The 21,364-nt window shown below is 40.0% G+C and overlaps 1 protein-coding gene across 3 annotated transcripts in view; it reads right to left on the bottom strand.

Annotated features, from left to right (window-relative positions):
• Positions 1 to 2,007: 2,007 nt before the first annotated feature.
• Positions 2,008 to 21,364, bottom strand: part of LOC309501061 (interleukin-6 receptor subunit beta) — a 36,831-nt gene continuing 17,474 nt past the window's right edge. For 2 of the 3 annotated variants that reach the window (XM_082173016.1, XM_082173017.1), the window contains exons 6-15: positions 15,524 to 15,683; positions 11,306 to 11,388; positions 8,881 to 9,103; positions 8,113 to 8,298; positions 7,748 to 7,846; positions 5,916 to 6,053; positions 5,689 to 5,817; positions 5,506 to 5,596; positions 5,173 to 5,254; positions 2,008 to 4,349 (exon numbers count right to left, since the gene is read on the bottom strand). In XM_082173016.1, coding sequence (XP_082029142.1) covers positions 3,912 to 4,349; positions 5,173 to 5,254; positions 5,506 to 5,596; positions 5,689 to 5,817; positions 5,916 to 6,053; positions 7,748 to 7,846; positions 8,113 to 8,298; positions 8,881 to 9,103; positions 11,306 to 11,388; positions 15,524 to 15,683 — 1,629 coding nt within the window. In that variant the 3' untranslated portion in view covers positions 2,008 to 3,911. Of the gene's footprint in view, positions 4,350 to 5,172; positions 5,255 to 5,505; positions 5,597 to 5,688; positions 5,818 to 5,915; positions 6,054 to 7,747; positions 7,847 to 8,112; positions 8,299 to 8,880; positions 9,104 to 11,305; positions 11,389 to 15,523; positions 15,684 to 21,364 lie in introns of those variants that run through there. The other variant, XR_014206760.1, reaches the window with a different exon arrangement.

Here is a 21,364-nt window from a genome sequence, read left to right as displayed (position 1 = left end):
CTGTCCAAACAAAGAGGGACTTTGTCGGGAATTCCAGTCGCAGGAAAGATGGACCAGCGGTGGTGAACTCTGGCCTAAAGCCACAACATTCCCAACAAAATGTTCCCAATGCTCGCAACCCTCTCGCTGTCTTTTCCTCTTCCGTAGTCTGGTTTATCTTCAGATACAGCTCACAAAAATGAACTTTTAACATTACTTTACAAGGGGATTGCTTAATTCTATTCATTTGTAAATTAAACAATACCTGACACTTTATTAGGTACACCTGTTCAACTTTTCGTTAACGCAAATATCTAATCAGCCAATCACATGGCAGACACTTAATACATTTACTGTAGACATGGTCAAAATGTCTAAGCATCGGAATGAGGAAGAAAGGTGATTAAAGTGACTTTGAACGTGGCCTGGTTGTTGGTGCCAGACAGGACTATCAGAGTATTTCAGAAACTGCTGATCTATTGGGATTTTCATGCACAACCATCTCTAGGGTTTACAGAGAATGATCTGAAAAAGAGAAAATATCCAGTGAGTGGCAGTTTTGGTTCGAGCTGAAAGAAAGGCAACAGTAGCTCAAATAGCCACAAATTACAACCAAGGTCTGCAGAAGAGCATCTCTGAACACACAAACACGTCCAGCCTTGAAGCAGAAGAGCTCTAGCAGCAGAAGACACACACCGGTGTCACTCCTGTCAGCTGAGAACAGAAACTGAGGCTACAATTCACACGGGCTCACCGCATTTTGTACAATAGAAGACTGGAAAAACATTTCCTGGTCTGATGAGTCTCAATTTCTGTTGCGACATACAGATGGTAGGGTCAGATAGGTGCAAACAACATTAAAGCATGGATCCATCCTGCCTTGTATCAGTGGTTCAAACTGCTGCTGGTGTAATGATGTGTTATATATTTTCTTGCCAAACTTTGGGCTTTTAGTATAACACGCCATGTCACAAAGCTCAAATCATATCAAACTGCTTTCTTGAACCTGACAATGAGTTCGATGCTCAAATAGCCTGCGTGATGCTATCATATGGACCAGATGTTTCCAGCACCTCACCTTGTTTAATCTATGCCATGAAGAATTAATGCAAGTGGGGGTCCAGCCCAGTCAGCAAGGTGTACATAATAAAGTGCCCGGTGAGTGTGTATATGTATATATATATATATATATATATATATATATATATTCAGATCAGGTGGGTTGTGTTGTTTTTCTCAGCTTAACAGGTTACCAGTCCATCTGGTTAGCAGTTTACGTCCATATATATGGCTAATGACTGGATTAAGATTAGCTCTAGATTATTTGACTAGTTAAATCCAGTCGTGTTACCAGATCCTGTCAGATTTTATTTGTTTTCTCTGGATTGTTCTATCTGATATCCAAAACCAGTTAGATTGAGTTCTGTCTGATAACCAAAATAATTTTTTTATTTCAAAAACCAGTAAACAAATCTTGTTCTAATATCCAAAACCAATAAACACTGAGTTCTGTCCGATATCCCCAAAAAATCAGTCCCCTCTGATATATATTCAGTCATTAATCCAAGTAAATTCACTCTCATTACATGTACAAGGCAATTTACATTTACATCACAAAAAAAAAAAAAAATACATCTGCTTATAAATGTATATTATTTTAATTTATCTAAAAAGAGTGATTTATGGTCCTCCAATGAATGTCCAATTTGCCCATGAGCACTTTGAGTATATGTATGTATGTATGTATGTATGTATATAAACAGTTATCGAGTTTTGTTTGATTTCCAAAACCAGTTATTGAGTTTCGTCTTATATCCAAAACCAGATAGTTTGTCAAATTTCCAAAACCAAATAGATTTGTTCCGTCTGATATCCAAAACCTGTTTAGTTTGATTTCCAAAACCAGTTAGAATTGATTTCTGACTGATATCCAAAACTAGTTAATGTATTTTGTCTGATATCCAAAACAGTCATAAACTAACTCATCTAATCAGCCAAAAGGCCAGATGAAGGCAGGACAGAGTAAAGCAGGAGACGACAGGTTTAATGCAAGCAGCAGAGCTACAGTTAAGACCATTAGAAATACACAATGCACAATAATACACAGAAAAATAAGTTAAACAGGTCTGTATAATTCCAAGATGTGTCCGTGATGTAACCAGTCCCACGAAGGGGAAAGTGTTGTCCCATCTGGGTCTGTTTGTCCTTGACTTTGTCAACAGAAAAAAAACACTATTTACAAAATGTAACAGTAAACCAAATATCACAAGATGAAAGTAACATAATGTGAATACTTTAAGTTTTCAAAGCGCCATAAGATAATACAAATGAGAAAAGCGATACGCTGTTAACAGCACTGTTTTATCTTAAAAACAGAAAATAATTTGAATACGTTTCCATGCAACGAAAGCAATTTTCCCACCTGGCACATTTTTTCATGAAGTTTATAACTGATATCAGTGGTTTATGCACCTTTTTTTTCCTTCTTGAGATGAAAGTGGTTTAGTGAGAGGTATCGCATGTGGAAATGACTAGTCCTTGACCTAGACGAGATCTGACAGGAGAAGCTTGGATAAAAAGTTCCTGCTAGGTCACAGTGTCAGGTACCCTGGAAATCCAGAGTTCTCGCGAGAGCACAAGTTGAATTTGCTCAGCGAGTTTACTCTGGCGTTGAGTAATGATGTTCATTAAATATGCCCTTGTATCCGAGCTGCACCAATCACATCGGGTTATCTGATATAGGCGGGCCAGAGGCGAGCTAAACAGAAGACGACAGCGCTAGTGGTGGCGCAATCACGACAGTAGGCGCGTTTCCATTACAGATTTGGGCAAAACTCTTGAGATTTTTTTTCTTCTTCTAAATGTCGACAAAGAACTATTGAGAAATGATGGCGTTTCCATTAACCGATGTTATGCGACTAAAACTTCACTGTTTCCTCTCGCGATAAGTCATGGAAACAGACGTTGGTAGGTGTATGTATATCCCAGCCACTGCAATGGCCGTTATTATTAATCAAAGGAGACGTATGTGTGTTATCCAATCATTGATGGCAAGGAAAGACCCTTAAGCCTATAATTGAGAGCGGCACATATGAGGTGTTTCTGGGTGTTTCTCACTCATTTCTGCTTCGAGGTCTTGATTGTGGCATTTATTTGAGGTTTAGAATCCAGTATTCCTGTAATTCTTCTGTCTTTTATGAATTTAATAAAGAACTCTGTCTCGTATTCTGTCCAAACACACCGCGTCATCTACGTCAGGTGACCTGTATAAATGCGCAAAAACTGTTTCCATTGCAGTTTTGCGAAATATTTCTTTTTCGAATTGCCTGAAAAACCACCTCATGCGAGCGTAAAAACTTTTTTGCGATAAATGGGAGTTCTTGCGAAATTGATGTTTTTCCATTGGGCGTATTTTCAATTCGCAATTTCAATTTGCGCAATTTGAAGGGTAATGGAAACACGGCTAGTGATTGGTCGAAGTGTCATCCAATTGCGTGCAGTGAGATTTTCAAACGCATGCTTTGTACCGCCCCTCGAGTTGGGCGATTTTCATTACTCAATGCCAGACCCTTAATCTTTCGGATTTGGGTCTGGATTTCCAGGCTAAGTGTCTGGCAGAACAATGAGCACTGAGCAGACCCAATCTCTTAAACCTGCCAATGAAACTTCTGTAAATTCAGTGCAACTGTAATTAACTGAGGCTGTCTACACCGAACAGTTTGCTTGCAGACCAGTTATCAGATTCCATTGCATCCGGTTTTACGTCCCAACCAGCCTTATGCCGTTTCAAACTATCCTGTTACTTCCCAAGCCTGTGTATATCTGTCAATCAGAATGCACACAAAGATGGTGTTTGATATGAGGGCACATGTTTTGGCGGACTGGCTGGAGAGAGTGGGATTGTGAAACTCCAGTCACGTAGGACTCGTCGTTTACGCTGTGACGTTGGTGTCCTCCGGTAAACCTGCAGTTCTGTATGCGTCTACGGTTGTAACAAACGGTGCGTAGCTCTGGGACACATGGATGTAGCCGCTTAAATCTACTGGATTCCTTTCACAGCTGAAGAGTGAATCAAACAAGAGATCGGCCGATGAGGGCTCCAAGTCTTCTGTAAATCCAGCAGGAAGGACTTGGTCTGGTTTGGTGTAGCTCTGGTTTAGGAGATGTTTCGGGAATGCTTGAGTTGGTGCCGGTTTGGGGTCCAGATACGTTGCAGTGCCGTTGGTCTTGGTTTCGGCCTCATTGTCGTCATGTCGAACAGTGTGGTAGGATAATACCTGAATTGGGTCGTAGTCTTTCTCAGCATAACCCTGATAGCTTGTAGCTTGACCGATAGAGATGATGGAGCTCATGGTGGATGTTAGCTTATGCTGTTGAACATAGAAGAGAAAACTTCATGAATCTGGTCTTGCTGTAGTTTGAATATATATATATATATTTGAAAGGAGTCTCTTATGCTCACCAAGGCTGCGTTTATTTGATCAAAAATACAATAAAAACAGTAATATTGTGGAAATATAATTACAATTTAAAGAACTGTTTTCTATGTGAATATATGTTCAAATGTAATTTATTCCTGTGATCAAAGCTGAATTTTCAGCATCATTACTCCAGTCTTCAGTGTCACATGATCCTTCAGAAATATTTCTAATATGCTTTTTACCATTAATTAACTTTCTTAATTATTTCATACTCCAAGCTTATAATAAGAATAATATTCTATAAAAAAAAAAATATATATAAAAAAATTCTGTTCACAAGTTGTATTTACCAGGATTTCACTTCATTCATGTTTCATATTTCATGTTGTGGATGATTTTCTCTGACACTGTTGTCTACTACTTGGTAACCAAGTATACCAACTTTTGACAAAACTTTATTAAAAATTGTTAGTATTAGTGGAAACTGATTATACAAAAAAAAATTTCGTCTTCAGAATTTTTTGGTATATGTTTTCGAAATATACTTAAAAAAATATCGAAATATACTTAAATCAAGATATATTTACTTGAGAAGCAAAATGATGAAACTACATGTTTTTAGGCCACACCTTTGGACATTAATATGGAAGGAATTTTCTTCCAAGACTGTAGCAAGAGATACAATTAATTCGCCAAAAATTAGTTTAAAGATTATATTGATACCAAGAGGTGTATATATTTCCTATATAACTATAACTAGGGTTGTGTTTACCTGACATGGTTTAGTGTGAGACCAGACGGACAGGCTGCTTTTTGAGGGGTCTGGTACGGTCGGACACAGACACTGTTTAATCCTAAAAAACAAACATTAATACAGAGACAATAAGTGCTGCGTGCTAGTATGTTATCATATTAAATAAACACTGACATTTGTATTTAAATAAAAGAACATACTGCATTGCAAAGTGTTTTTAATATGCTATCTCCATTTATTTGAGGTTGTTCATATTGAGATGTATAAATATTGGACCATGTTTATTAATGCTCTCCTTGAATGAATACAGATTTAATAACTGAATCATGATTTATGTATAAGTTCTATTACCTCACTCTCAAGCATAATGGGATTATTAGTATCAGAAAACTCAGTAGTAGTGAGCACAGCAGTATGGGGATCACTTGTACATCCTCAAGCCCTTTGGACACACAAAAACAGGTTTAAAGATAACATTGTGTTTATGCAGGCATGCGTGAATGTATCAAAAATTCAAGCCAAATGGTGTCATACCCACAGCCACCATGTGCCACGGCCCAGCGGCGCCCCCTACTGCAGTGTGAGCCATTACACAGATGTTATAGGTTCCTGCTGTTAGTCCAGTCAGAGATATCTGTTCAGCACGAGTGCAAACCTTCTCACCTTCAGATACAGACACAAACTCACAAATTAAAAGTTCTGCTCTGAAATAGTTCTGATATAGCTTTTCTATATTTTGCAAAGAAGAGTGAGCGTCTTACTTTTGCCATTTATACTGTACAGAACAGTGTAATTCTGGATGAAGCCATGAAGTTTCTCTAGAGGAACCGGTTCCCATTTCAGAATAATGACGCTGCTGCTCGTCCTCAGCACTGTCATCTTTGGGCCGACAGAGGGCGCTGATACACAGGAACACATCAGTCAAAGCATTCACACTGGCAGCAATGATTTCGATGTGCCTTTGCTTACACTTACAGACTTACTTTAAAGGGATAGTTCACTTTGAAATTAATTTTTGGTATGTTTTAGCTTACCTCAGGGGCATCAAGATGTAGGTGTCTTTTTTTCCGCAGTAGTTTCAATTTTGATATTTTTAGGTCAAACCGTTCTTGTCTGTCAGTCATATAATGCAGGTCTATGGTCACGGTCTCAAAACACAAGCACAGAGTCCAAATTAAAACAATTCCCCGTCGTCCAAATTAAACAATTCCCCATCGTAAGTACACATTGATGGCCTAAGACACGAAACGAGCGGTTTGTGTGAGAAAACGAACAGTATTTATATCGTTTTTACCTCTTATACGCAGACATGTCCAAGTGATCTGATCTGACGTGTGCGCAGACTGGTGCATAGATATGTACACTAGATGTCGCCTTAAAGACATTCGTTCCAATGAACTGCCGTAGACAAGGCGACATCTAGTGTGTGTCTATGCATCAGCATCAGTATCTATGCACCAGTCTGCGCACACGTCAGATCAGATCACTTGATCTGATATTTAAATACCGGTATTGCCATGAGCTGGACTGATGAGTACAACAAATTGATGAGTAGCTGCACTGTTTTATTATTATATTGCGTAGCTGTCAACGGAGATACATAAAAACTCTCAGATTTCATATAAAAATGTGTTCCGAAGATGAGTGAAAGTTTTACGGGTTTGGAACAACATGAGGGTGAGAAATAAATGACAGAATTTTCATTTTTGTGTGAACTATCCCTTTAAGGGCGAATGGGGCATGTTGTCACAGTATATGAAATATGACATTCTATATAAAATTCTACATAATATACTTGTATATGTATATATATATATATATATATATATATATATATACACACACACTTGCATATATAATAATATTATTTATATAATATTATTTATATATATATATATATATATATATATATAAATAATATTATTATATATGCAAGTATATATATTTATATTATATTATATTATATTATTTATATTTATATATATATATATAATATAATTATATATATATATATATACTTGCATATATAATAATAATATTTATATATATATATAAATAATATTATTATATATGCAAGTATATATATATATATTTATATTATATTATATTTTATATATATATATATATATATATGTGTATGTGTGTGTGTGTGTGTGTGTGTGTGTGTGTGTGTGTGTGTGTGTGTGTGTGTGTGTGTGTGTGTGTGTGTGTGTGTGTGTGTGTGTGTGTGTGTGTGTGTGTGTGTGTGTGTGTGTGTGTGTGTGTATATATATATATATATATATATATATATATATATATATATATAATATACTTTTATATACATAAATATAAATCTTCCACAACACGAGTAATGGCTTTTCATCTAAATGTAAATAGTAATAAAATTCTGTATTTGGACTTGACTCAAAACATTACAGTTATACATCCTTCTAGCCCCATTCTTCTCTAAAGTTCATGTTTCTGTGTGTTTTTGTTTTGTTTTGTTTTTTTGGCATGGCATATGACAGGAAAAGAGCTGACAAATACACTATTGCAGTACTCCCACACCTTCAGTTCCAATAAATGAACATTTTTCAGTGTAATATCTGACCTCCTTCCCGTGTGAAGGCAATGACAGACTTGGCACTTCCTGCTCGTCGCCCATACAGTTTTACGACTGACAGATTATATGGAACTTCTGGCAGAAGACCTGAAACACACACACATAGACATGGACTAAAACTATACCGTTAGAGTTATTTGATTAAACTATGATTATATGACGGCAGTATGTTTTTTTTCATCTAAGGACGAAAAAGAAGGAAAACTTAACACTTCTTATGAAAGGTGAAGATAAAATGAAGTCAATAAAGAAATATATTAATGCCACCAGTAACTTGAACAGGCCACTGTCATATCGACCAGCAAAAACAAACAAAAAATGATTTATTATGAAGTATAAGTGATTGATCAGACCTGTGAGATTAAAACTTGCAGTTTTATTCACTTGTTCCCAGTGCAGACTAGCTGGTCCACTGCCAGGCACAGAACTCCACTGCAGCACAAAGCCGCTCTCTGATTGGTTCAGTGCAGCTGTCCATTCCACCTTCAGACGAGTGTCGTCCAATGGGGTGACGCTGATACTCTGAGGGGGAGGGAGTTCTTCCAGGGCAGGAAATGGGAGATAAGTTTGGGATAAATGAACTTAAGGTTTCTGATAATGATGTTGTTTAATGAAGGCTTGTGCAGAATTTCCCATATAATCATCACTATTTCATTAGACGTCCACAAGGAAGTTGCTTTGAGATTTTTGCAGGATGTCATGAATAAAGTAGAAGAATTTTTTTGCAAAAAATTAAATAAATAAAAAGTTTGTATATTAAATAAAAATGTTGCGGTACTTATTCTCATTTGATTATTTTCTCTTTTAATTTTTTTATTCGAGTTAAATGCAAAAGACTCAAAACAGTAAAACTGATAAATATTATATTATATTATATTATATAGAAAAGATCATTTAAAATTCATTGAATTCATCAAATATGATATATGTACACCTGTGATGCACATTAAATTCTACATTAATGTAGCAAGTTGCATAAAGACCAGCTAGGGCCAACTAGCGACCATAAATGACCACCGGTTTGGACCAGCTAGAAACCATGTAAACCAGTCCAGTGGTTATTAGCTGTTCATTTCCACTGAAACTCCCAAACACGCTGAAGCATCACATCAGTGATTTACCTGCATCTGTGTGCGCGGGTATGTAGAGGTGAGCTGGAGGTGACGTCCCGGCAGAGTTGGTGGCCGTCAGGTTACAGTGACAGGGATCGGTTGAGACGGCGAGGACGCAGGAGCTTCTGGATGCGTTTAATGCGCCGCAGGTCCACTGAGATGAATCCAGCTCACTGCGACAGGACGCTGAGTAACTCAGCACAACACCATTGACCTCAGGCCAGGAGACAGGCTGAAACACACACACAAAACCCAAAGATATGAATTATTATAAAGAATTAGTCATGCTTTAAAGCAGGTCATTGAAGTAAGATGCATATGCAGGCAGATAGTGTATTTACAAGATCTACCAGCAGGGTAGGGTCATGAAAAGCTGACAAACATTTACCCCTTTATCACAGTCGCAGCTACAGAGCAAGTATGGACTTGCTAATGCTAAGACACACTGCTGTAAGCATGTAAGTTATGCTACTGCTACTACTGTACCAGATCTAGGCAGGTGGAGCTGGGGGAGGTGGAGGGTTTCAGAGAAACTGCATGCAGGAAACAATAAACCAGACTATTTAAATGCTGAGCAAGCAATCTCATTGGCTGCAGGATCAGCAGAGGCCAATCAGCTTGTGCCATGCAGTAATGATGTGATTGCATGCAGATTGCATGTAAAGGATGTAAAAGATTGCATGTATCAGCCTGCGCCCCCTAGAGTTTCATGACTGAACAAGATATTTATAATACTTATCAATTCATTGTTACACCTTTGGAAAGTATAATGTATTTAAAACACATAACAAGCAACCAATTTCTGCAAAGAATCTGCAAATATTATAAATTAATTATGAAAAGATAGTACATTCTAACATAATAAATACCTTTATAATGCATTACACATAAAGGCTTTATGTTAAGTGTTACCAACATATGAAATGAAAGTTTGAAATGAAACTGACAGCCCTAAAAAGTCATCTATAATCTTGTTAAAAAATAGATATAATAAACTTTCCACCCACTTTTTCCAGTTTGATAATCCCTGATTTAGGTAATAAGGATTTCCTTCGTTTATTTTGTTTGTCAGAACAGATTTAGCCCTGCTTTAGTTTGACTATAAAGCAATGCAAATGACAAACATGTAAAGGAGTAAACATGCATGACACACTTCTCTCTTTAATTAGCACTGGGTTCTGTGTTAATTTCCTGTTCCAAATGTTTCTCTGCAACAAAATGAGCCATATCACCTCACACCAGAACATATTAATCACAGCAGCTGTGAGCCTGGAATCATTCTGAGGTTATTATCCTTCAAAATGTTATTGCAAGCAGAGAAAGACGATAGACAAAACCGCTTATTAAAACCTATTAAGTTGAACTGAGGCCTCATTAATTATTATTCCATACAACTCAACGAGTAGATGAGGGTACGGACAAGTCAGGGACTAGATATTCTTGTAGAAGGATGATACTTTACATTGGACCCCATTGACTTTCAATGTATGTTCAAAAAGACATTCAAATTTTCTGATTATCTTTTTTGTGTGTCAAACAGTCATACAGGTGAGGTGTGACCAACATGAGGGTGAGTAAATGATGACAGTTGTCAGAGTTGTCATTTTTAACAGGAATATCAATTTTGGGTGAACTATCTCTTTAAAAAAAAGTTAGCGTGAGCAGCAGTCTGGTATAGAATACTCTACAGATTGTCTAATCACTAAATCAGCCGCTAAATGTGCTAAATTCAGCCATATCACTTGATCTGTGGTCGTGGAGGCAGGATGTGGTCGTACTGTTTGTCAGATTTAAGCTGACAGGAAAATCTGAAAGAGTGTTATTAAAACAGGAAGTGCCTTGATGCATAGGAAGTGAGTATAAATAAGTATTTTATTTCTGTCGCTGATCTGCTTTACATCTCTATATTAATGCTGTTGATTTGTTTTTGTCTGTATGCCAGGTGGGAACATATAAACATATATTAAATATTAATGATCATGTCATTGTTAAGTTTAAATACATTTTCCAATAAATTCATCCAGAATGGTCCATCTCACAAAAAAAAAAAAATCTATTTTTTACATCTCAGATGCCTCTCGATGACATCAAATAGTGATGTTTCTCCTGCGAAAAAGACCCCCAGTAATTTGAAATGTCTCAGATATCATTAACTGTGCTCAAATTGTGCCAAGATAAAGTCTGCAATCAAAGTCAGAGATCTCAATAACATCCCGCTGGATGTCAACAGACTCATTTGTGTCTGTTTTTAATTCTCATTTCAAGGAATTATAGGTGAATCATCTTTACAAAAAGCTACTGCAAAATAACTGAGAACTACAACAATGCTCTATAAAACAGATGCCAATTTTTCTGTGGGCTCAGTGCTTTAGCAATTATACTTTGAATCACTTGCTCATGTTTGAAAACAGATTTCTATAGAACAAAAGCAAACCTTCCAGAGCAGGGTGAGGCGTCTCTTTCCAGCTTCTTCTGCAGGTTGGATGTGTCTCCAGAGCCGAGGAGCTGCAGACGGGGCTGAGGAAAGATCATTCCTATTACTCGTATTCATCCATATGACCACATTTAACCACACTACTTAACGCAAATGACTCAAACTGATGTCTCTCTTGGTCAGCAAACACTGAAACTGATCGTAACGAGTAGTCTAGAATTGCTTTGAACAAGTGTCTGTTTGGTGGGATTTGAAAATGCACGCTCATTTGAGAGATTCAAGCCAGAAAGTGCCCCTGTTATGCTTTTTTTAATGGTCTCCTACAATAGGCGTACATGCATCCAAGGTCCAAAAACACTTTCATTTTCTAATAATATTGTAAGGCTGGAGAAACTGGAAGAACTGGAAGAGAGAGCTACTCTCTGAGAGAACAAAGGAAATTAACATTTGAACTCTCTTGCTATATTACCATCCCCATTCGAGACACGATCACACTTGAGTTGACCACCTCCCAATTTACACATCATTCTCTTCACCCATCCCTACCTGAATTCACCCAAAAATCTATATGGTTTAATATGAACAATTATCATACAGTATTACACATGTTTGGTATCATTTGAAATGTCTCAGTGCGACTGGTACAAAGGTCTCATTCCCAGAGAAGTAAACCAAAAGGTTAATAAAATATTTAAGAGTTTAGAGAAATTCGCACACATAGGAGGGTGTGTCTTCCAGGCAAATGGCATCCTGTTCTCAAAGGTGTAAACTCAACGCAAATTCTTCCCCCCAGTAAGTCTGGGACGGTGATTAATACAAATTCCCATTGTTAGCATATGTTTCCATGTGAAAGAAGTTTCTGTCTATATAATGAAAGGCAACCAGAGGATCAGGGGATTCTTTACCTCAGATCAGCCCGTGATGCAGAGAGTCGCCGAGACTCTCAGCATCATGTATTTCCTAATGTCGGGTTCGCATCTCTTCTCTTTATTCCAGAGCATTTGATGTTTTGTATTGATTATCTTTGAACCGATTATGTAATTGGCATGATACATTTACCTGACAATAATAAATAATTGTAAACATTTGATTTTATTCTAATCGGCTCTGACATTATTTTCAGTAAAGAGTTGAAAAGAATAGTCAAACATTCGCTCACATTTAATGATGCACAGATATCATTAAAACCTTTTCATTTTTGGAGTCAGATGAAATAACGAGAAAATACATGAGAAAACGTATTTCGTTTAATCAAATTACTTTGCCACGAGGAAAGACAGTAACGCGTAAAGACCTTCACCCGCTGACCGGATGCCTCCATTGGGCCGATCGAGCCGGGCCTTACAATATACATTGCAGCATTAGCTCTTTTCTCACAGTGTTCTCACATATGCTAACTAATGCTGTAGACAATAAGAAATATGCAATAGGGTTATTTATTGACCTAAGTAAAGCATTTGACACAATAAACTATGATATATTAATTAATAAGCTAGAACAGTATGGGATTAGGGGGGTAGCACTACAGCGGGTTACCAGTTATTTAAAAAATAGAAAACAATGTGTGAAAATAGGAGATTATCAGTCGAGTTGTCAAGAAATTGTGTGTGGCTTACCACAAGGTTCCATTCTGGGCCCAAAATTGTTTAATATGTATATAAACGATATTTGTAAAACATCTCAAATACGTAGATTAATCTTGTTTGCAGACGATACAAATATTTTCGCATCTGGAGACGATTTACAACAACTGTGTCAAATTGTTACCTTGGAACTCAAACGTGTTAATAAGTGGTTCAAACAAAATAAATTATCACTAAATCTGAGTAAAAGTAAAATGATGATATTTGGTAACGGTAATTCCAATGCTCAGGAAGTAATTCAGATAGAGGGTGTTGTTATAGAGCGGGTGCATGAAATCAAATTCCTTGGAGTTATTATAGATGATAGAATTACTTGGAACTCTCATATTAAACATATAATCACTAAAATATCAAGAAGTATTTCAGTAATTGCAAAAGTAAAGCATATTTTAAACATTAAAGCTCTGCATACTTTATACTGTTCTCTGATCTTGCCCTATTTACATTATTGTTCTGTGGTATGGGGTAGTACTTATAAAAGCACATTAAAACCAATAGTAATGCTGCAAAAAAGAGTTATTCAATTAATTCATAAAGTTGGGTTTTTGGACCACACAAACTCATTATTTTAAAAATCAAAGATCATGAAGTTTTATGACATTGTTGAGTTCCAATCAGTACAGATGCTATTCAAAGCAAGGCACAAATTGTTACCAAGCAAAATACAAAGAAGGTTCCAAGAACGTACTGGTTGTTATGAATTACGTGATGAATTAAACTTTAGGACGCAGAAACATAGTACAACTTTGAAAAGTTTTAGCCCTACAGTTAATGGGGTACAATTGTGGAATAACTTGGAGATGGAGATGAAACGATGTCCAAACATAAACCTGTTTAAATATGAATACAAACAAAAGATTTTTGAAAAGTATAGAGAAGAAGAAATGATTTGCCACTAGGGGTATTTCTACCATGATCAGATACTGCAAGTGTATATAATCCATTTTATGTTTTGTTTTTCTTGTTTTTTAGTTTTTTTGCTGTTGTTTCCTTGTTGTTGTTTTGTTGCTTTTGCACTATGTTCCTTTGTACTATTGTAAAATGAGAATTTTTTATTGTATTCATTTTGGGGGTGGGCGCTTATAAGCTCTTTTGCTTCGGCCCACTCCTTTCGAGCAGAATGGTTACTGCCTCATAAACTAAACTAAACTAAACTAAACTAAACTAAACTAAACTAAACTAAACTAAACTAAACTAAACTAAACTAAACTAAACTAAACTAAACTAAACTAAACTAAACTAAACTAAACTAAACAGTGTCTAAACGGTCCTCATCCTTTGGAAGAGCAGCAAAGTGGATTTGCATTCACAGCACAGAAAACAGCGTCTTCTCCACGTGTTGACTACACAAACCAAACTCTTCCAGTCTCAGCTTCAACTACAGTGTCTGAGGGTCAAAGAAGACCTTGTTTGCAGGCAAACAATGAAGAGAGACCATAGGCTGGCATTATGCAAATTTGTTACAAACCTATATAGGTTCATGCATGAAGTGAGACTGGCCACTCGTCTCGGCAGTTCAGATTCAGAATCAGGTCATTCTTTTGAAAGAATTTGTTGTTCGCTTTGATCTTTACATTTTGCTTTGATCAGACATTTACAGTACAGCTACAGTATATTATACACACTACAATACATGAAAGGTAATACTGAAAAAAGCGTAACAGGGGCACTTTAACAAGGGAAATAGTGCTGTAGGGATGACATATTTGTGTAGGTCAAAACCCAGAAATGAGTTAGTATTTTAGCACTTCTGGCTCAAGTCAAGTCAATTGTTTGTTTGTTTTTTAATGGGTTTTGAGTTCAATGCCTGAGGTCACCGTGATCTTGCCAAGTAAGACATGTTTTTGGATCAGCAAATTTTGTTGATCCTGGAACAACATTCCTGTCTGAAAATGTAGTCCTAGCCCCATAACTTCCCTAAATCAGAGGGAAACAATAGGTGAACTGTAAACTTGTCCCTCAACAAAGATGTTGATCCAGGATCATGTTGTACTTGGTGAAATCACGTTCACCGGCAGACAAAAGGTTTGTGGTTACCCCAAACTCAAATTAATTTCACGTTTTATTCTACAACATAAAATACATCACAATACCCCTTGTGATAAAAAAAAAAAAGCTTTTACTTGTTTTGAAAAAGGCAGTTGCTACCAAGTGTCTAAATGAGACGTGGTTGATTTCAATCACGAGATAAATGAGATGTTGGTGATTAATTAAACATCATCGCACTGACTGAAGCGAACTCATCTTCTCTCTTGTTTGCTTTCACAGCCTCATTGTGTTTATAAATCGCGCTCTTGCAAACTCTCCTTACTCAAACTTTCAGGTGGCATTTAAGTCTGTGGTGTAGTGTAGTTCGTTTATAGCCTAAGTTTAGCTTTTTACTTCCGCCGATTGTATTTAGGCTTCAAAAGTTAATTTGTCAAGATTATCATGATGAACAAAACTTGTAAGAATCATAACCTTTCGCTTATTTTATACAATCATCCAAAAGCCAATGGAAAAATCCTATGGGGTCTCTGTTGTGGGAACCTACGGAAATACGTCATCCCTGCAGCGCTCTATGTCCGAGTTTTACCTTTCTCCGGTGTGTTGGTGTCTATAGAGGTCCATGAGCTCCAGTGAGCGTCTGCTCGATCGTCCTGAGCTCTCAGTCTCACTGTGTACTTGGATCCAGGGTGTAAGTCACAGAGCTCCAGTGTCTCATTGGAATACGCTCGTTCAGTCTTTGATCGAGTCTACAGGATCATAGGAGAGAGTTTCATTATAACAACCACCAAATATAAGTCTAATCTTATATTTGGTGTAATCAAATAACAGTTTTGTTAACCTTTGTGAAAAAGTAGACTTTAGCAACTTTTAAAGGCCAATCCACACACACACACAGCAAAATCCCCAGTGTTTATATAATCCACACTCAGAGTGTTATAAGTAACAATACAGATTGTATCAAAACAGCTTCACAGTATTAAATTAAAATAATACAACAAAGTTTGTTTCAAGAGGAATTTATTGATTGATAAAATTAAATTAAATATCCCCAAAATATCCCCAACTGAGCAAGCCAAAGGCAACAGTGGCAAGGAACCGAAAAACTCCATCAAGGGACCTAATGGTGTCCTAAAACTCCATCAGGTGACCTAATGGAGAAAAAAAAACCTTGGGAGAACCCAGGCTTAGTCGGGGGCCAGTTCTCCTCTGGCATTTATGAGCTAGAGGCCGGATTGTAGTTTGAACTGTAAGATTATATGAATGCCTGGCTGAAGAGATGCGACTTTAATCTAGTTTTAAACTGGGAGAGCGAGTCTGAGCAACGAACAGTATCAGGAAGACTATTCCAGAGTTTTGGAGCCAAATGTGAAAATGCTCTCCCTCCTTTGGTGGTTCTGGATATCCTAGGTATGACCAAAAGCCTTGAATTTAGTGATCTTAAAGAGCGCGATGGATTATAGGGTGATAGAAGATCCGTTAAATAGACTGGAGCTAAGCCGTTTAGGGCTTTATAAGTCAGTAGCAATACCTTGTAATTAATACGGAAGTTTATAGGTAACCAATGCAGTGATGATAAAATCGGTGTTATATGATCATATTTTCTTGATCTCGTAAGAACTCTAGCGGCGGCATTTTGGACTAACTGTAGCTTGTTTATTGAGGATGCAGGACAACCAGCTAATAAAGCATTACAGTAATCCAGTCTCGAGGTCATGAATGCATGAACTAACTTTTCTGCATCAGAAACTGATAGCATATTACGTAGCTTAGCAATGTTTCTAAGGTGGAAAAAGGCTGTTTTTGTAACATATGAAATATGATTTTCAAAAGACAGGTTGCAATCGAGTATAACACCCAGGTCTTTTACTGTAGAGGATAAAGTAACAGGACATCCTATGATGTTAAAGTTGTATTGTGCGAGGTTTTGTGGGCGGTTTTTTGAACCGATAAGTATTACCTCTGTCTTGTCTGGATTTAATAAAAGAAAATTACGCGTCATCCAATCTTTTATATCTTTAACACACTCTGTCAATTTAGAAAATTTAGCGTTTTCATCCGGCCGTGATGAAATATATATTTGAGTGTCATCAGCATAACAATGGACACTAATTCCATGTTTCCTTATAATATTTCCAAGTGGCATCATATATATGGAAAATAACAGAGGGCCTAATACAGATCCCTGCGGCCCTCCATAGTTTACTGGAGTTATGGTCGATTTTTCTCCATTTAAATAGACAAAATGGTAGCGGTCAGATAGGTATGATTTGAACCAGCTTAATGCTTGTCCTTGAACACCAGTATAATTTTGTAGTCGATCTAAGAGTAATGTATGATCTATAGTATCGAACGCAGCACTAAGATCAAGTAAAACTAGTATTGAGATACAGCCTTGGTCAGAAGCTAAAAGTAAATCATTTGTGATTTTAACGAGCGCAGTTTCAGTGCTATGATGCGGTCTGAATCCAGACTGAAACTTTTCATAGATATAATTTTATTGCAAGAAAGAGCCCAGTTGAGCAGACACCACTTTTTCTAATATTTTAGACATAAATGGAAGTTCTCTTACGAGAGGTACTCTCGTACTGCGTAAATCTTACGCTAGGGGAAAATCTCTTTTCCGCGAGATACTGAAGCCAAAAAATTATCCTTAATTTTGAAATAATGTAAAACGCGTTGCGGCAGCATGCAGACACAGGCGAGACGGCTTGTGCGCCTATTGGCTGCCCTGCGGCAACTGCAGCAGCCTATCGATAAGGCCCACTCGTGACGTCAGCTCCAATGGGGGCGCTTCGCGCCCAATACGTCACGTCCCGCCAGAATGGGCGTGGTCTAGGGCTATAAACATAGCTTCGAGAGGCTAGCTCACTGATTTTTCATCTCTTCAGCGAAGCTCTCGCATCGCTGGATCCGGAGAGAAGCCGCGCCGTCTGAAAAAGCCTTTCAGCGGGACAAGTCGACACTCTGAAGCCGCTGGCCGCGCCGCCTTCAGTCGCCTTCCTGCTGCGCTATCCGGCGTTATATCCTTTCTCTGCTACTGTGTTTTGTGTATGTGTGTGTGCTCGCCGCCGCGACACACACTCTCATTGCACTAAAAGAGCCGGGCGTCTTTTTCAAGACGCCCCTTTCCTGAGGATCACGCAGCTCTTGCGCTCGCTGACGGCGACCGCCCTCACTGCGAGCCAGTTACTGCCTGGTGACTCTGAGGACTCACCTGGCATCCTTCTCCGAGACTGCTCCTCCGCCCCCCCCAACCCGCAAAGCTCGCCGGTGCGCCCGCTTGCCTTGCCTGCTTGGGGGATGATACCTGCTCTCCCTCTGTTCGAGCCGCGCAAACCGCGCCGTTCACAGGGGATGTCAGGAGCGGACGGTCACGGGGCTAGCTTTCTCTCTCCCTCTGTTCGAGCCGCGCAAACTGCGCCGTTCACAAGGGAGGCTGGAAGCGGACGATCGGGGTTAGTTTTTCTTTACGTTACAAGAAAGCTACCCTGCCCTTGCGCCCCATTCACGCGTCACTCACCGGCGAAAAGACAACTCAGTTCCCTGATTAGGCGACTGGAAATATCAATATTGCAGCAAACGAGCCTGTTGTAACACGCACGCTTGCAAGCAAACGCCGAAGAAAACATGTTGACGCTCTTTTATATGCTCATGCATCTATACACCTTTGTGTTCCCCCCCTGTGGCTCAGTGGCGGAATCTTAGGTCTAACGGCAGATATATTATGCCGCCAATGCTTCGCTCTGTCAGTTCCCTGAAAGGCGACTGCAGATGTGCATTTTGCAGCCAACGAGCGCGCTGTACAACCCGCTCGCCTGCACCCAAACACCGTTTCTATGGTTCCCGTGCGTCACTGGCGAAAGGAGAAAAGGGTGTTTTTAGCCCCGCTGCGGCCGGGCCGACCTCCACTCCTGACACATTTCTCATTCCCCTCTTAAGTTCAGGTGACTGGAAATGTCAATATTGCAGTGAGCGAGCCTGTTGTTTTGCACGCACGCCTGCAAACAAACGCCAGCATGTTGACGCTCTTTGATAATACTCGCGTTACTGAATGTCTATGTGTCTTCCTCTGTGGTCCAGTGGTAGATCGTCAGATTTTCACGCGAGAGACCCGCGATCGAATCCCGGGTCTACCGGCAAAACACACTTTTTGCCGTCAATTCTCGCTCTGGCAGTTCCCTGAAAAGGCGACTGCAGATGTGTATTTTGCAGCCAACGAGCGCGTGGTACAACCCGTTCGCCTGCACCCAAACTCTGTTTCTATGGTTTCCGCCTCTGAAGTTCAGACGACTGGAAATGTCAATATTGCAGTGAACAAGCCTGCTGTAATACACGCACGCCTGCAAACAAACGCCAGCATGTTGACGCTTTCTGTTTCTATGGCAACTTCTCGCTCGTTCAGTTCCAGTAAATGCGACTGTTCCAGTGTATTCTGCAGTAAACAAGTCGGCGAAATAGCCCGCTTGCCTGCACACAAACGCCGCTTTTACGGCTACCCAGATAAATCCCATAAGAGTGTATTTTCTGGTGTCCCGGCCACGGCCGATGGTGTTACGAATGTAGACGAAATTCCTACACACAAACACAGCCCGTCACACAGGGCTCGCGCACATGAAATCGACCCAGGTCGATTGCGCATTAAACGTGGTAAATGTGCCCACTGCCCAGTGCCCACAAACACTACGTTCCGCATATCTCAAGGTTTCTGTAAAAACAAAACCAACGTGCATTCGCTCTGCTCAGGCGGACAATGCTCTCAGTGTTGTAAATGTGCCCGCTATCCCGCGCCCACATTCACACATAGACATGACAGGTCCTACGGGACTCGCCCAGCCCTCCCCTCTCGGTTGACCACCGCAAAGGAGTCGAGCGCGGGCAATCTGCCCGCTGTTATCAGCGCGCCCCCTGCCTCGAAGCGCGACGCTTATGTTACAGCACACCGAAGCCCCTCTGTCGCTGAGCGACCAGAGCGCGCTCCGCATTCAGCCCCTAGCCATTCGTGCAGATATATGGGCAAGGCTACCCGGGGGTTTTGAAGTGGGTGCTAGACATTATAGAAAGAGGCTATTCGCTACAGTTTCGCCGACGCCCTCGCCGCTATGTGACGCGCGTCGAAGCTACGGTAAAAACAGAAGTAGCACCACCTACTTCGAGCCGAAATTTTGAAACTGTTGAGCAAAGGGGCCATAGAGCCTTTATCTCAAGCTCAGAGTGAAGGAGGGCTATACAGCAGATACTTCCTGGTACTGAAAAAAGACGGGGGTCTCAGACCCATACTAGATCTAAGGCAACTGAACAGAGTGCTTGCGAAGCAACAGTTCGGAATGCTCACGACCAGAAAAACCCTCACGCACATTCGCCGAGGAGATTGGTTTGTGTCAATAGATCTGAAAGACGCATATTTTCAAATACAAATAGCGTCACGTCACAGGCGACGTTTGAGATTCGCCTTCGAGGGCCAGGCATATCAGTGCTCAGTCCTACCGTTCGGCTTGTCTCTAGCCGCTCGCACCCCTCAGACTACAGGGCATGCGAGTATTGAACTACTTGGACGATTGGCTGATTCTAGCTCAATCTCACTCTGTGCTCATAGAGCACAGGACCATTTTGCTCGATCACCTCGAGAATCTGGGTCAATTGGGCGAAGAGTTCTCTGTCTCCCAGACAGATAATATCTTTTCTGGGCACAGAACTGGACTCGCTGTCTATGATAGCGCGACTGTCACCAGAGCGCGTACTAGACATTCAGCGCGCAGCGAGCTCTTTCCGCTGCGGCGCATCTGTCCCGCTCAAGAAATTTCAGAGGATGCTAGGTCTCATGGCCTCAGCATCATCAGTACTTCAGTTGGGCTTGCTTCGCATGCGCCCGCTACAGTTCTGGCTGAAAGCGCGAGTACCGCGCCGAGCGTGGGCTTCCGGTCTGCTTCGTCTCAAGGTCAATCAGAAATGCATCGCAGCTCTGAAACCTGGGAAAGCAAACGACTTGTACCAATCAGGTGTTAGCCTGGGGACTTCCTCGAGTGTGAAGGTAGTGTCTACGGACGCCTCCACCTTGGGATGGGGAGCACTGCTCAAGGGCAGACCGTTCTTCGGCCAATGGTCAGAACGGGAGAAGCTTCTACACATAAACTGCCTCGAAATGTTGGCAGTAGACAACGCACTGACGCGTTTTTGTCCCTAAATACGAGGACACCACGTCCTGGTCCGCTCGGACAACATGTCAGTGGTGTCCTACATAAATCGCCAGGGCGGCCTCAGGTCCCGAAACCTGCACAGGCTGACAGAACGCCTCCTGGTGTGGGCTCAGCGCAACCTGCTCTCGCCGAGAGCAGCGCATGTGCCAGGGCTCCTGAACGTAGGACCGGACAGACTGTCCAGAAACAATGTTCCGACAGGCGAATGGCCTCTACACCCACAGACAGTCCAG

Source organism: Leuciscus leuciscus (assembly GCF_965113295.1).
Source record: "Leuciscus leuciscus genome assembly, chromosome: 6".
Taxonomy (NCBI): Eukaryota; Metazoa; Chordata; class Actinopteri; order Cypriniformes; family Leuciscidae; genus Leuciscus; species Leuciscus leuciscus.
The sequence above is the reverse complement of the archived record's forward strand: the minus strand, read 5'-3'. Positions and strand labels throughout refer to the sequence as shown.